The following is a 14,221-nucleotide window of genomic DNA, read 5'->3' as shown; positions in this document are numbered from 1 at the left end:
CGACCACAATCAAATACTGTTTGTTCTGCCATTGGAACAAATCACAGCCAACTTTCTGCCAAGGATAATCCGGCAAACTCGAAGGCATGAGAGGTTCTGGGCTCTAAACACGGTGTTGGCTGCAAGCAGAACATTTGGTTACAAAACTGGCAAGGTCATCATTCATACCAGGCCACCATATACAAGATCTAGCAAGGGATCTACACTTGACTATTCCTTGATGGCCAGTGTGGATGCGGTGCAGCATATCATTACGTAGCTTGAGAGGGATTAACAGGCGATTGTGAAAGAGCAATAAGTTCCTTTCAAACGACAGTTCATTTCGGACTTTGAAGTACGGCATCAAGTGCAAATCTAGCACGGATTTGCTCGGCCACTGCGTTTGACAGTAGTCAATTAATTTAGCACATACCGGATCATCTCGAATTTCGATGCGAATCTGATTTAAGCGTTCGGACGAGGCAGGCAGTGAAACGATAACGGCATCCACATGAAGTTCTGCCTCCTCATGCAAATCATCTTTGTTGCCTGTTGAGACAGGGCTTCTGGAGAGCATGTCTGCTGAACAAAGTAATTTTCCTGGAACGTATTTAATCTCGTAAGAATACTACATCAATCTCATTCTGAAGCGTTGAATGCGAGGAGGCACCTCGTCAAGACTTTTGTTGCCCAGTAGCGATATTAATGGTTGATGATCAGTGTTTATTTCAAATAAAGTGCCAATTAAAAAGTTTCGGAATTTTCACACCCCCAAGTTACAGCCGATGCCACTTTTTCGATCTGGGCATATCGAGTTTTAGCCGGAGTGAGTGATCTTGATGCAAAGGCAACAGGATGCAATTGCCCAGATTGCATTTGCCACAATACCGCCCCTAACCTATAAGAGGACGAGTCTGCCGAAAGAACAGTTTTAGCTTTAGGGTCATAGTGAATTAACACAGGGGTGTCTGTTAATGCAGACTTGATATCATTGAAAGATTTTTGTTGGCTGAGGCCCCAAACCCAAGAGGTCTCTTTGCGTAACAACTCTCGTAATGGTTGTGACAATTCTGCTAGATTAGGCAAAAACTTTGCAAGCTGATTAGCCATGCCTAAAAACCGGCGTACTCCACTTGTATCTGAGGGGGCTTCCATGTCTTTTAGCGCGTTGGGCTCGCAGTCGAGAGCCTGCATGTTCGACTCCAGCCACCCGCACTTGCTGTTGTTTCTCTGGGCAAGAAACTTAACGATAATTGCCTCTAACCAGTGATCGATTTCGAGTAATGGGTAGTACCAAATTTAAGTCATAAGTAAAGTAGACAACCGGAAACAGACATTGCGTCGGCTGCAGCGTGGGTCAGGTGTATGTCGGAAGGCGTACACCGATGCATAGCGCTCAAGTCCGCTTTCCCGCAATGCAGGATAAAGATAAACAAACAAACAAAACAGCCGATATCTTTTTAGGGTCAGCATGGATATTGGATACCCTTGTTATCAACTATGTGGCCCAGGAATTTTATCGATTGCTTGGAAAATTCACATTTATTGTCATTAAGAGTCACTCCCGCAGCGGACAGCCAAGCCAAAACGTCATTTAGTCTTTTATCATGTTCACTTTTTGTCGCCCCTAATATCAACACGTCATCCATAAGACATAACACGCCAGGTAATCCTTCCAGAATAGACGACATTTCACGTTGAAAATGTTCTGGGGCTGATGAGATTCCGAATGGTAATCGGTTGAAACAATACCTCCTGGATGGACTGATAAATGTAGTCAGTAATCGTGATTGTTCGGACAGGGGAAGTTGCCAAAATCCTGAATTGGCATCAAGTTTTGAAAAATACTGGGCACCCGAAAGTTTGGCCAGGGTTTCTTCAACAGTGGGGAGCATATGACGCTCTCTTTGAACACTTTTATTTAGCTGTGTAAAGTCTACACAAATTCGTACCCTACCGTTTTTCTTTGGAGCCACAACCATTTCAAAACACCACTCTGTAGGCTCCGTAACTTTTGAGATGACTCCAAGTTCCTCCATGCGCTTCAACTCACCCTTCACCTGGTCCTCCAACGGCAATGGAACTCGTCTCGGAGCTCTGTCCTGCTCACCATGATGTTCGTACGGGTTGAGCGCAAAGGTGACTTGCCACTTCATGGAATCTGTTATTCAACAGGCTATCTCCTTTATTTCTGCGTGCTATGGACATTACAAACAGACTGTAGTACAATGTCAGAGACAAGGTTAAAGGTATGGCTGTAACTAACAGGCAAAGGGTCATCAACACCGAAGTTGTGTACCTTGCCACCAACAACTGAGGCATTCAAAGAGAATGTTAAAAGAGCTCACTATCAGGCTTTGGTATGGCAGTCACTAGAAGCGTAGAATCCACCCAAGGTGGACCCAATGGAATATGGTTGGGTAAAGGATGACCAAAACAGGTCCCTTCAACCAGTCACCCTACCTGATGAAGTCGAACTAGCCCCAGAGATGGTACTACTTTTAATAAAATGTGGATGCTACTAAGCAAATATGAAATGCACAATATTTTGCGCCTGCTATAATCGGGGTTGCTGTAACCCGACATCATAGCTGATTGCCTGTCTTTGTGATGCACATGGACAACACAATGTACAACTGTGTAGATTATTTAGTAAAGTGGTAGCCATCCTAAATGAATTGTATGATGATTATGTGCCTGATCTGATACAGATGTTGGTGATCATGGTCTTCCAAACTTCTCTGTCATTTGACATCCGTATAAAATCGTTTGTTTTGACTGTTGTATTTGTGGCCCATTGATTCAAGCTGTTTAAATCAGTGCTTTATTTCTTTATAATATGCTTTATTGCCTTTGGTAGTCGGTGTGAGAATTCAGATTTACAATTAAAGAACATTTGTTGTAATATAGCACCTGTGGTCGTTTTCCTTTTTTTATTTTCCTCCAAGATTGAATAGTATAGAAGACAATTTAGTGTTACGGCAGCCATCTTGGAAATTACCGTTATGTAATACGATATTAACATAACACTTAGTTCTAATGGATAGCTTGAAATCTACAACCAAGTTATAGAGACAAAAATCACCTTCCTTAGGTGAATGGGTACCGTAGGGACTTATGGTCATTTATAGGTAATGGCCGGCTGGCCGCCATCTTAAATTTCTCAAACTGCCCAAAGGTAACATGTAATTAAGCAGTTTCTGAAAATAGAGACCCTTGGCTACCAAAATCAACAGTACAAAAAATTAATACAGCAATGCAAAGTTAAGGGGGAACGGAATGGCTCGTTTTGGCGAGTCCGATTCGGCAAGTTCCCTATTCGGCGAGTGCCCTATTCGGCGAGTTTTTGAAAGGAAATTATCGGGTACCGTAGTCTAATTGTAATTGCCGTTTTTACATCGTTTTAACATCGCTAAACGTTGAAATCGTGCAGAAAGGAATAAAAATAAAATGTTTGAACTATTAAATTAAAATTCGTCATGTCAGGTCAGTTGTTTTTATTTCTGATCATGATATCAATAACAATACACGTCAACATAGCAAAGGTGTAGAAAAAGGTAGAAGCGACAAAACGTGAAGGGAAAATTTAAAAAAAGAAAATGTTACAAACAAAAAAAATAAATCATGTTTATGTCTATAAGTTAGTACTTTTGCATAATTAAAATGATTAGTTTGGATCAACAAATGTTTGGCCTACAGCTTGGATTAAATGGAAATTATCGGGTACCGTAGCCTAGTTATCCCGATCAGCAAAAATTTGTTCCAAGAACCCAGTTAGCCTAACAGTTCATTTTTACATTGTAATAACAGAATGACAAGGCTAACCAAATGTGTGGCCTATCGTTTTAACGTCGCTAAACGTTGAAATTGTGTAGAAAAGGGAAGTTTTGCTGACTAGGATACGTTGAAACTGAGAAACATTCACAGAAGCCCTTCGATTTGTTCCAAGAACCCAGTTAGCCTAACAGTTCATTTTTACATTGTAGTAACAGAATGAAATGGCTAACCAAATGTGTGGCCTACAGCTTGGATTAAAAAGAAATTATCGGGTACTGTAGCCTAGTTATCCCGACCAGCAGAAATCGCCGTTTTTACATCGTTTTGACGTCGCTAAACGTTAAAATCATGTAGAAAAGAGAACTTTTGCTGACTAGGATACGTTGACACGTTGTATTTTTAAGATTATGTTTTTCAAACACTGTTTTACTGATGCATACTTTAAACTTTTTGGTTTTGTCATCTTCTCCTTTTGTTGGTGTAAAATTCGTGTGTTTACTTTATCGTTCTCTACATGATCGCGCCAGCAATGAAAAATAAAATTGAATTGATATTTGAATCCTCAACTATTAGAAAATTCCAAATCCAACAACGCCTTCTGCTTATTTAGAGAATTTTGTATTTTATTCCACAATATCGTTTCTTTTGCATTCTGACAAAGAAAAACAAATGAAAATGAGATTTAGCAAAAAATGTTTGAACTATTGAATTAAAATGTTTGCTCACATAATTATTATTATTTATTTGCGTCAGACAAGGCTGTCCATATCCAAAACAAAACAACGAAAAATACACAAACTGCAAATGCACAAAGGTCACAGAGAGAGCCACTTTGGATGTCATCAGTTTAAAATCTCACTAAATAGGCTATCTACTGTTACAACTTTACATACAATGGTAGTGTTACAAGTTAGAAGAATTTGAAAGTACCGTTATTCACAACGATAAAAACAATCAGAAGATATCAGGTCTAATCAAGCGATTTGAGGAGTGAATGCAACGGACGATTAGGATGATTTGGTCGGGATAACTAGGCTACAGTACCCGATAATTTCCTTTCAATCCAAGCTGTAGGCCACACATTTGGTTAGCCTTTTCATTTTTTTCAATGAACTGTTAGGCAAACTGGGTTCTTGAAACAAATTTTTGCTGGTCGGGATAACTAGGCTACGGTACCCGATAGTTTCCTTTCAATCCAAGCTGTACGCCACACACTTGTTGATCCTAACTTATCATTTTAACTATTCAAAAGTACTAACTTATAGACATCACATAAACATGATTTTTTTTTGTAACATTTTCTTTTTTTTATTTTTCCTTCTTATCTTAAATTTTTCTGAAGGTGTTGCGACCATGCCAAATTTCTTTCAACTCAATAACTTACTTCGGTCACAAGCACGTTTTAAAGCTCGCGTTTTGTCGCTTCTACGTTTGTCTACACCTTTGCTATGTTGACGTGTATTGTTTTTGATATGATGGTCAGAAATAAAAACAACTGAACTGACATGACAAATTTTAATTTAATAGTTCAAACATTTTATTTTTATTCCTTTCTGCACGATTTCAAGGTTTAGCGACGTTAAAACGATGTAAAAACGGCAATTATAATTAGGCTACGGTACCCGATAATTTCCTTTCAAAAATTGGACTAGCCGAATCGGACTCGCCGAATAGTAGCAGACCCAAGGGGGAAAATGGTTGTTGCCTCCCAGATTAAAGGAAGGCCGTCTATGGGAAAGAGCTCTATGTTGGCCGATCTGCTGGACCCGGCTGCCAGCTCCTCTTTCTGCAGTTGGACCCGCACACTGGCGGCGACCTCATCTTGACCCAATGGGACAACTGAAGCAAGGAAACTTTTTCTTGACTTCAGTCACCTGAGTGCTAGAGTTTGGTCATATAATGGGTGTCTGAATTCCATGTCCTGACAAGATCTTTTCTGCTTCAATTGTAAAGTGAGAGAAAGGGTCTGATTGAAAGTGTTCTTTATAGTCTTCATAGAGGTCTGCTGAGTCTGAATTTAGACCAGAGATGTAACGTATCCTACAGCCTCTAGGGATTTTTTTTATGCTGTTCGTACAGCGTCTATGAAGTCAGAGTATTTATCTGGTGAGGCATGCAAATGGGCGCAGCAAAGAGTAGGCATTAGCAAAGACTAAGAATAAATCTTCATTTGAAATCACTTTCAATACGTTTACCTTTTCGAATTCAAAGCTGCATTAATAAACACATGATTTTCAGGCTATTTTTCTGGTGATGTACTGATTGACAACCATTTTCATGCCTTCCTTTGATAAATCGTAGTTCATTTCAACCCTTACTTGTGTTTTAAAGTTTCCTACAACCAATCAACCAATAGAATTAGACAAACACAATTATGATATCTTAATGGTAAACAGGGCTGAAAATAAATAGTTTGCCGATTAGACGTTTTTGGGCAACGGTTTCAAAAATGCTTTCATTGGTCAATATCTTGAAAACTAAAACCAATTCGAAAAAACTAAGTGCATTTTCGGAATCAGGGGCCTTGACATACTCAAAAATGACTCTCACGTGCCTTGCCTTTTGACAAAAAAAAAAGTTTGTTGGGCCGAATAATAGTTTTTTGCTATTATGACGCAATAATGATTTTAACATTTCCCGCCGGACTATTTATTGTCTGAGAAAATGCTATCTTCATTAATGTAAAAAAATTCAAGTTGAATTAGTATCATTTCTGTGTGTCTGCCTACCAAAAATAACATTGCAACAACACGCTGGCCATACATCGCGGGCATTGCATTGCATAGTATTACGGGCTGAATTTGGCCCGTACACCGGACTTTAAATACCCCTGGGCTACAGTATATATTATATGCAATTTCACTTTAAAGTTTAGTTTATTGTTTGAAATTTGCTGTATTTTCACAGCGACACCTATTCCGGCTGTACCAAAGAAGGTGACTATTGGCACTGCGAGAAACATGACTATGTTTGTTGGAACAAAGATAGTATGCACTGCCCCACAGCAACAAAATCCCCAACCAGGAGGAGGTACAAGCGCCCATTCTTCTCAAAGTGCTCAGCTACAGCAAAGTGGCCAATCACAACACCCTAACTTTGGCAACGATTGGCGTCAACCACCGTCGCACTACAGCCAACCTGACGCCGATGTGCGCGCACAACCGTCGCAAGGAAGACAAGTCCATACTCAATCTCCATCGGATGTGCAACCATATCCAGAAACCAATAGACAACGTCAACAGGGACAAGGCACCGACCGTGCTTTTATATAACCAAGCTAAGATTTAAAGTACTGTTGCCAATAAGGTTCATCATGTAGAAATAACAAACCTTTCCTTGAACTTTCCCATTAACATTGACCTACTATCTTGTCAACGTTTTGAAAATAAGCAGTTTCCGTATACGTTTAATTTTTAAAGCGCAGAGTTTAATTGATGTTTTCTGTTGGTATAGAATTTTTAACTATGATAGCGTTAATCTATTGCGACCAGGCCTAGATGATTTATCATAATTTCATGCCTTTTGGTTGTCTTCCTGTCAACCTTTTTTCTGACTTGTTTATGTAATTCGATATTGTTTTGCAAGGATATGGTAATGTCACAGTTGTCATTTGCAATGAATGATATGGCCATTCATATTCCATATTCTTGTAATTAAATGTTTCGGCTTTACCTATTCAATCCTCACTGCGATTAATTTTACAATGGTTTTATTCAAGCATGCAGCAGTCACGTCTTGGCTATAACTTTACCCAAGAACAGTGTTTTAATTTTTATCTCTTCTAAAGTATACATCATTAAGGATCACATAAAGAACCTCCTTCTTAAATTGTATCATAGCAGAGAATCTTCATGTGATGATGTTTTGTTACAAAGGTGATCATTGAATTGGATTTTTATCGTCAATTTTTCCTCTTAATTATTAATCAATGCATTCGAATTGTGCATGCACTCAGTGATTCTCAACTTTTTTTGGCCCATGGACCATATTTTTTTTTAAAATACCCAATGGACCACTTTCCTATGTTGACATCTCATGAACCCCACTAGTTGAAACTGTATTGCACATAGGTCAGAAAACCCAAAGGCATCCACATATTGTTTCACTAGAACAGTTCACACTTCACAGTGATAGCGACTAACTCGGCTTTGTTGTTTCTGGCACAAGAAATCAAAATCTGTTTTGACAAAACCATTCAGTCTTAATCTGATAGTTGATGTCCAATCTGTTTTTTTTTTACTGAAAACATCTAGTACAGCTGAAAACCAGATTCCACCATCCATCCATGCAGTAAGGAAGGCAATGATGCTTGCTTCTACTTGTTGAAAAACATTTGGGTGTAAATCTTTTATCAAGATGTAGGCAAATACCCCTTCCTTGTTAACTCTTCCTCTTAGTTTCATATCTTCTTTTAAGTCCAGTAGCGTTTCGGCCAACTTGGCACTGTCATCTCCCGGCTCATAATTTTCAAGGTCTACAAACCAGAGTGGATGATCAATCTTCAAAAGATCCTCGAATCTTCTCTCAGTCTGCTCGAAGACCTTCAAGATGAACAATGCATGCAAAAATGCATTCTAATGTAGGATCAGTTTTCTTGAAATTTTCTAACATCAACATATTCTTTTTCTCAAACTGTTTTTTCCAATGTTTTAATTTCTCGATGTAACCTACCGTATTATCTTCTGACCACAGGTCACCAAGTCTGATATTTTGCCTTGCAGCTCCACGTTCAGCATATTCACTATTTTAAACATATCATTAAGGCGGAATATTTTTGATTTTATCTCAGCAGTCTCAAGTTTTTCCATAATTTCTTATGCTTAACAAGCTTGCTTTTTGTAGTTGAAACCAGCCATTTGAGACTTAAACTTGAGAAAGGTGGTTACTTGTTCCCACAAATTAACAAGTCTTTCGAGACTCAAGCCTTTTGACAGCCATCTCACCTTTGTGTGAAGCAAGAGTTTTTTGAACTTTTTAGTTTCACAGAATTTCATAAATAACCTATCATTCACTGAGTTTGCTTTCACAAAGTTAATCGCATGTATGGCAGCGTTGAGTGCTTCTTCCATGTCTCCTCCAATATTATTAGCAGCTAAATGCTGTCTGTGGACAATGCAATGAACATGGGATATGTGAGGAGCAACTGATTTCATTCTAGAAACAAAGCCTTTCACTCTTTCAGTTTCAGTCATGGCTGCAGCTCCATCCAATGCAATGTAAATCAAATTGGTCAACGGAATGCCTTTACCATTACAATACTGCATTACGTTGTAGTTTCAGGCAGACTTTTAATGAATAGCATTTCTTCCCTTACATCATCTTCATAGATGAATCTGACATAGACAAGAAGGATAGCTTGGTTATGAATCGTGCTCTCGTCAGTCTGGATAGAAAACTTAGTGTTGCGCCGAATTTCCACTATTTAATCCTCAACAAAACTAGCCATTTCATCTTGCCTTGAAATGGTTTCACTCGAAAGAGGAATTTTACTCAGAGCAGATGCAGCATCTTATCCCAAAACTTGGTTGCCCAGGCTAACATAGCCGGCTTGATGAGCTTCTCACCACTAACTTGAGGTGCTCCAACCTTGGCAAGAATTTCAGAGACTAATAAATATAACAATAATATACCGGTATGAGACAAATAACTTGGTTTGAGTGTCTTTGTATTTGCAGTATTCATCTTTTTGAGAAAGTCGAATAGTTTGACTGGCTGTGGATGTGTTTTCTTTATTCTCTCAAAATATTCCTTATCTTTACCAACAAATGATGGATGCTTGCAATTTTGATGATGCTACAGCTTGACTTCATAGAATCGTTTGTCAGCATGACATGATATTCGAGGCACTTAAGTTTTCTGTCAAAAGATGCAAAACCAAACATGATAAAATCATCCTGGTAATGTCTCAGTTTTGGCATTCGTTAATTTGAAAGCACTGCAGAATACTTAACTTAGCGTCTGAAACAATATAACATTCATAAAATAATTTAATTAACATTCAGTGAAACATTCATAGGTCTACTCTCCTAAAGAAACTTTGTACCATAAAGAAGCGCAATCTTCATGCACCGACAACACCACAACAATTATATACAGCAACATTGATTAGGCCTGCCGGCCTGCCAGCACCACTTATTCCTTGAACAGTTTAATAACCTACTCGTCAACTAGTAAACTAAGTTCAATAACTGCTGAGCCTATGCTTATCTAGCATTTTCAGAAAAATCAATCAAAAATCACAAAGTAAACATGATTATTTCGTCACGCTGACATACTGTACAATCATCTGTATGCAGTCCTTACATTTTACTGCAGTAAATGATACAATTTTGAAGGACGTTTTATCAAGGATTTATAAAACTCTCTGTGGACCAATAGAAATTTCAGGTGGACCACCAGTGGTTCACCTGGACCATGTTGAAAATCAATGGACTGTATAGCACTAATATTTGCATGATAAACACTTTTGTCCAAAAAGTGCCTGTAGGCTAACATGCACGCAAATTGAAGCTGTACACTAATTGAAGTTGACACTAATTGAAGCTGTACACTAATTGAAGCTGTTCATTTTCTTTTGTTCTAGCAAACTGGAATGTTGTTTCAATTACTCACCGCTTTGCAAATATTCTGTCTTCTCATAAGTGGCTCAGTGGATAAGGCGGTGGCTCAATAATGCAAACCTGGTTTGACGCCCAGCTGAAGCTGGTTGTCGATAAACACCGCTCACCTCTACCCAGAGTGTGATAAAGTGGGTGGGCATAATTTCTGAATTAAAGGCGGCCGAGAGAAAGTAACTGGCCATCCTATTCTCATCAGTGCCGAAGGCTTAGTGTGATGAGAGCCTTATCTTCTGATTCCCCCAAGTTCCTCTCACAAGATGTGATTACAAGTTTTGCTTTCAGCGTAAAAGTTGGTGACCGTTGTTATTGGTATTAGTGAAGGTGGTCTGTGCTGCTATAGCTTTTCAGAAATTGTGTTAATCTGCACCAATTTATCAGGACATAGGTGAAAAAATGTCTAGATTTTCTGGAAGCTGATTTGATGTGGGGTTTCCCACGGTCTGCAGGAATGCAGTTGGGCCTTTTGGGTCATTTTTAACAATCTGGTTGACCACAGGTGACTAGTGATTGTGGGGTCAACGCCTTTGCTGGAGTGTCTTACCATCCGTCCGGGTGGGGTTTTTGTAATTCTTTAATCTAGTGAGACGAAAACCGTCCCTTTGAAACTCGCATCTTTGTCGTCTTGGTTTGCTTATCGGTTATGAAATCGATAGTATTGAAAAATGTTCATTTTTATTGTATGTTGTAGAACGTTGCTTTTTTCCAAACATTGATGACGTTTGAGCTGATTGATAAAGTGCGTTATGTGTACCTTCCAGTCAGACTGGGTAACGTCATCGGCGTTTCGAACCGTTGATTTCCCAAATAGCATCATGTTGTTTTCTCCCTTTCTCCAACATTTTCCTGCACTGTATTGATGATCATTGTTTTTCAAGAACGTTCTTCAGTTTTGTATCAACTACAGTAGAATTTGTTTAATTTGTCAATCTTATGGAGTTAAAAAAAGTGACGAAACTAGACGAACTCATCAATTGTACAGGCAGATAAACCTGTCACTGTCATCTGCAATAATTCGTGTTTCATCGCGGATTATTTTATTATTTCGTAACTAGTGGGGAAGGGGGGTTAATCGGATTTTAATCGGATCCTAAAAGATTGGGGTCATTGCCGTATTTGACGCATTAACGTTTCTTGACTTTACTTACATGCATTAAGTTAAGATCTTTTGTTTGACTTCAGTTTTTATAAATTCCCTTTGCAACAAAACTAATATGAAACGCAAAAGTGCAGCTCCATATATAACTGTTAATCTTTTTAACACTGAAACTGTGTAGTTACTCAATCTAATTTTGAACAGTGTCAGTATTAAAAAGCTTACCCAGTTATTTGTTCAAACTGGAATTACTCACTTTAATGTTATACTAACCCAGACAGTAAAATCCATCATTTTTACATAGATTCAACGAAAAGTGTAGACTCTCGAATTTGTCCATTTAAATTTGAGATTTGGTAAATCATAGCCAACATATTTTCTGCTATCCGGGTGATCGCAGTTGCATGACGCAGCTCACTTTTCGCCCATTGCGCAACTGCAACGAGGTTTCCACGTGGCGATTTAACCTGAGAATCATCGTTTGTTTGAAGTATCGCGCGTTGAATCTGCCAGTGCTGCAGTAACGAATAATTGTGTGAGTACCTCTGGAAAATGTGAATCAAATCTGCCAATGACGACTCAAACGAATTCAAAAGTTTACCAAACATAGGAATTCTGCTGGTAGCCTACTAAAAAAATGACTGAGCGGTTTGACGAATTAAACAAATTCTGTTAAAATACTTTCTGTTATTTCCATTACCATACTTTCAATACGTTATCATTTCACAGATCGATGAGGATACATTCTTCGTATTTACAAATGATTGAAATGTTCTTTTTGTGACTTCCGCCAGTGATTGTATATGCAAACATGCTTTAGCATTGCTTTTTCAATTCAATATTTTCTTTGCCGTGACATTACATCGTTCACGGAAAGTGTAGCAGTTTGTCTACAATTCGTGTCAGAAATATACACTAGGCTACATTATCCGTACGTCCTCCGAATATCCGTACGTCCCCCGTCGTGTGAGCCTCTGGGGCTGAGGATCTATCCTTTCACCACCCCAGATTCACGATGTTCCAGGACCACACTGGAAAGCTACTGGAGAGCAGCCAGTCTTTGGCCCGACGCCCGTGCGAAGACGGTTGGGGCGCACCCACACGCCTGTCTTTGTAGTGTCAGGCCGATGGAGCGTGCGTCGGCGAAGAACGAATGACAAAGCCTTGATAGGTTATTTCTGGTAGTTCCGCATACTTATAGACTAGAGGCTTTTGAAGTTTTGACGCAGGGCCGGTTACTGAGATTGGCAGATTGAAGTTTTCCGATTGTTGTAGAAATTTTGTTGCCAAGAGCATTTTTCAAAATGCATTGTTCAAACGCAAACCCTGAGAGTCGAACCATCGCTGCGTGATCTTGAGTCGGGCGCTTAACCTTTCATACATTGATAGTCCAGTCGCTGAATGCTTTGACCAGGAAAAAAATAATATTGAGCTGAAACATTGTGAGGAGTAGGCCCGGATTTATGAGCGTGCCCCTGGCCCCCCGACTTTTGAAGGGCCCCCCTACGTGAAAAAAATGTGTTATCTTTTTTTTCAGCCTTTGAAGTTTATGCAAAATGTTGTGCAGTGCTGGATTAATGGTAGGCTACTGTAAAGGTGGTTTTTGCACGGGGGCCCCCTGATCTAAAAGTGATCCGGGCCCCCCATCAGCTAAATCCTGCCCTGGTCAGGAGGTTCGATTGGTGATGTGGAGTCACCAAAAAAAGCCCCATGATTCCACTTTGGGAATAGTGAGTTTGGCCATTTTTCCATAATGGCTGCAGCTCCCATAGGTCAAAAATTCGAAATCGTTTAAAGTTGATTTTTTATGCCTCATTAGAAAGATAATTTATTGCTGAATCGCTTTCATATAAGAATTATGGTAAAAAAATACACACATTTGAAGTTATTATACGACTTGTTACTCAATGCAACAAACAGAGTAGCCTACCAGCCTCATTTTTAATCGCAAATTGATTTCGCCATAGCGAAATCGATCTGAATAAAAAATGATGCAGGTATAGGTAAGGTTGGGCAAGATGATCATCGTAGGCTAAGGTTAAATCTCAATAAAATCCAAAGTTTAAAAGATGTTTACAAATTCTTAGCATTACAAAAGTATGTGTTCATCAGCGCATCTAATGGTAGCATGCTTTGCATAATAAGCCAACAGCATGACATTCTATAGCTATTTGAAAAAATGTGGACGAGATGATCATCTCGCCCCAGTAATATTGATCACACATATGGGGCAAGGTGATCATAGATTTTATGCATTCTGTGAGGTGGGATTTATTATCAAAAAATAGAAAAAACTTGGTGTAGCCACAAATTGAAAAGGCAAGCAACTGACATTATGAAAAACAACGCTTGGTATGCAATATGTGAACTGCAAAAGAATCTTTCAAACGAACAGCAAAAAACATTCAAACACACGGCACATTGCTCAACAGCAGGGCCATAGGTACTATACAAGGGGGTATCATAGGGTACAATTGAACAAAACCCACTTCTTTACAGTAGCATGCACAAATGTCAATCAAAGACTAATTTAGGAATGTTAATCATCTGATTTCATGATATTCCCTATACAAAAACGTTGATTTTTATTCTGCACCCCAAACATAAATGTGCTTCCCTTATAGTTGGGCCCTGCTTGGAGAATCTTAGACAAAATTTTTACAAATTAAATGCGGACAGGTTGGCATTAAAATACAGTTGGTGTGATTTTCTCTCACTTCCACTCCTGAAGTGAGGTGACGGCAATTTGTGA

The 14,221-nt window shown here is 39.0% G+C and overlaps 1 protein-coding gene across 1 annotated transcript in view; it reads left to right on the top strand.

The window, feature by feature from the left end:
* The window catches only part of LOC145767100 (uncharacterized), a 39,506-nt gene extending 27,156 nt beyond the window's left edge, over positions 1-12,350 (top strand). The window contains exon 2 of the mRNA XM_082578854.1: positions 6,664-12,350. Within this exon, the coding sequence (XP_082434980.1) occupies positions 6,664-7,028 (365 nt within the window). The 3' untranslated portion in view covers positions 7,029-12,350. The remainder of the gene's footprint in view (positions 1-6,663) is intronic.
* The last annotated feature ends 1,871 nt before the right edge of the window (positions 12,351-14,221 follow it).

The sequence above is a fragment of the Aplidium turbinatum genome, chromosome 3 (assembly GCF_918807975.1).
Source record: "Aplidium turbinatum chromosome 3, kaAplTurb1.1, whole genome shotgun sequence".
Classification (NCBI taxonomy): Eukaryota; Metazoa; Chordata; class Ascidiacea; order Aplousobranchia; family Polyclinidae; genus Aplidium; species Aplidium turbinatum.
Note: the sequence above shows the minus strand (reverse complement) of the source record. Positions and strands in the feature narration are given on the sequence as shown.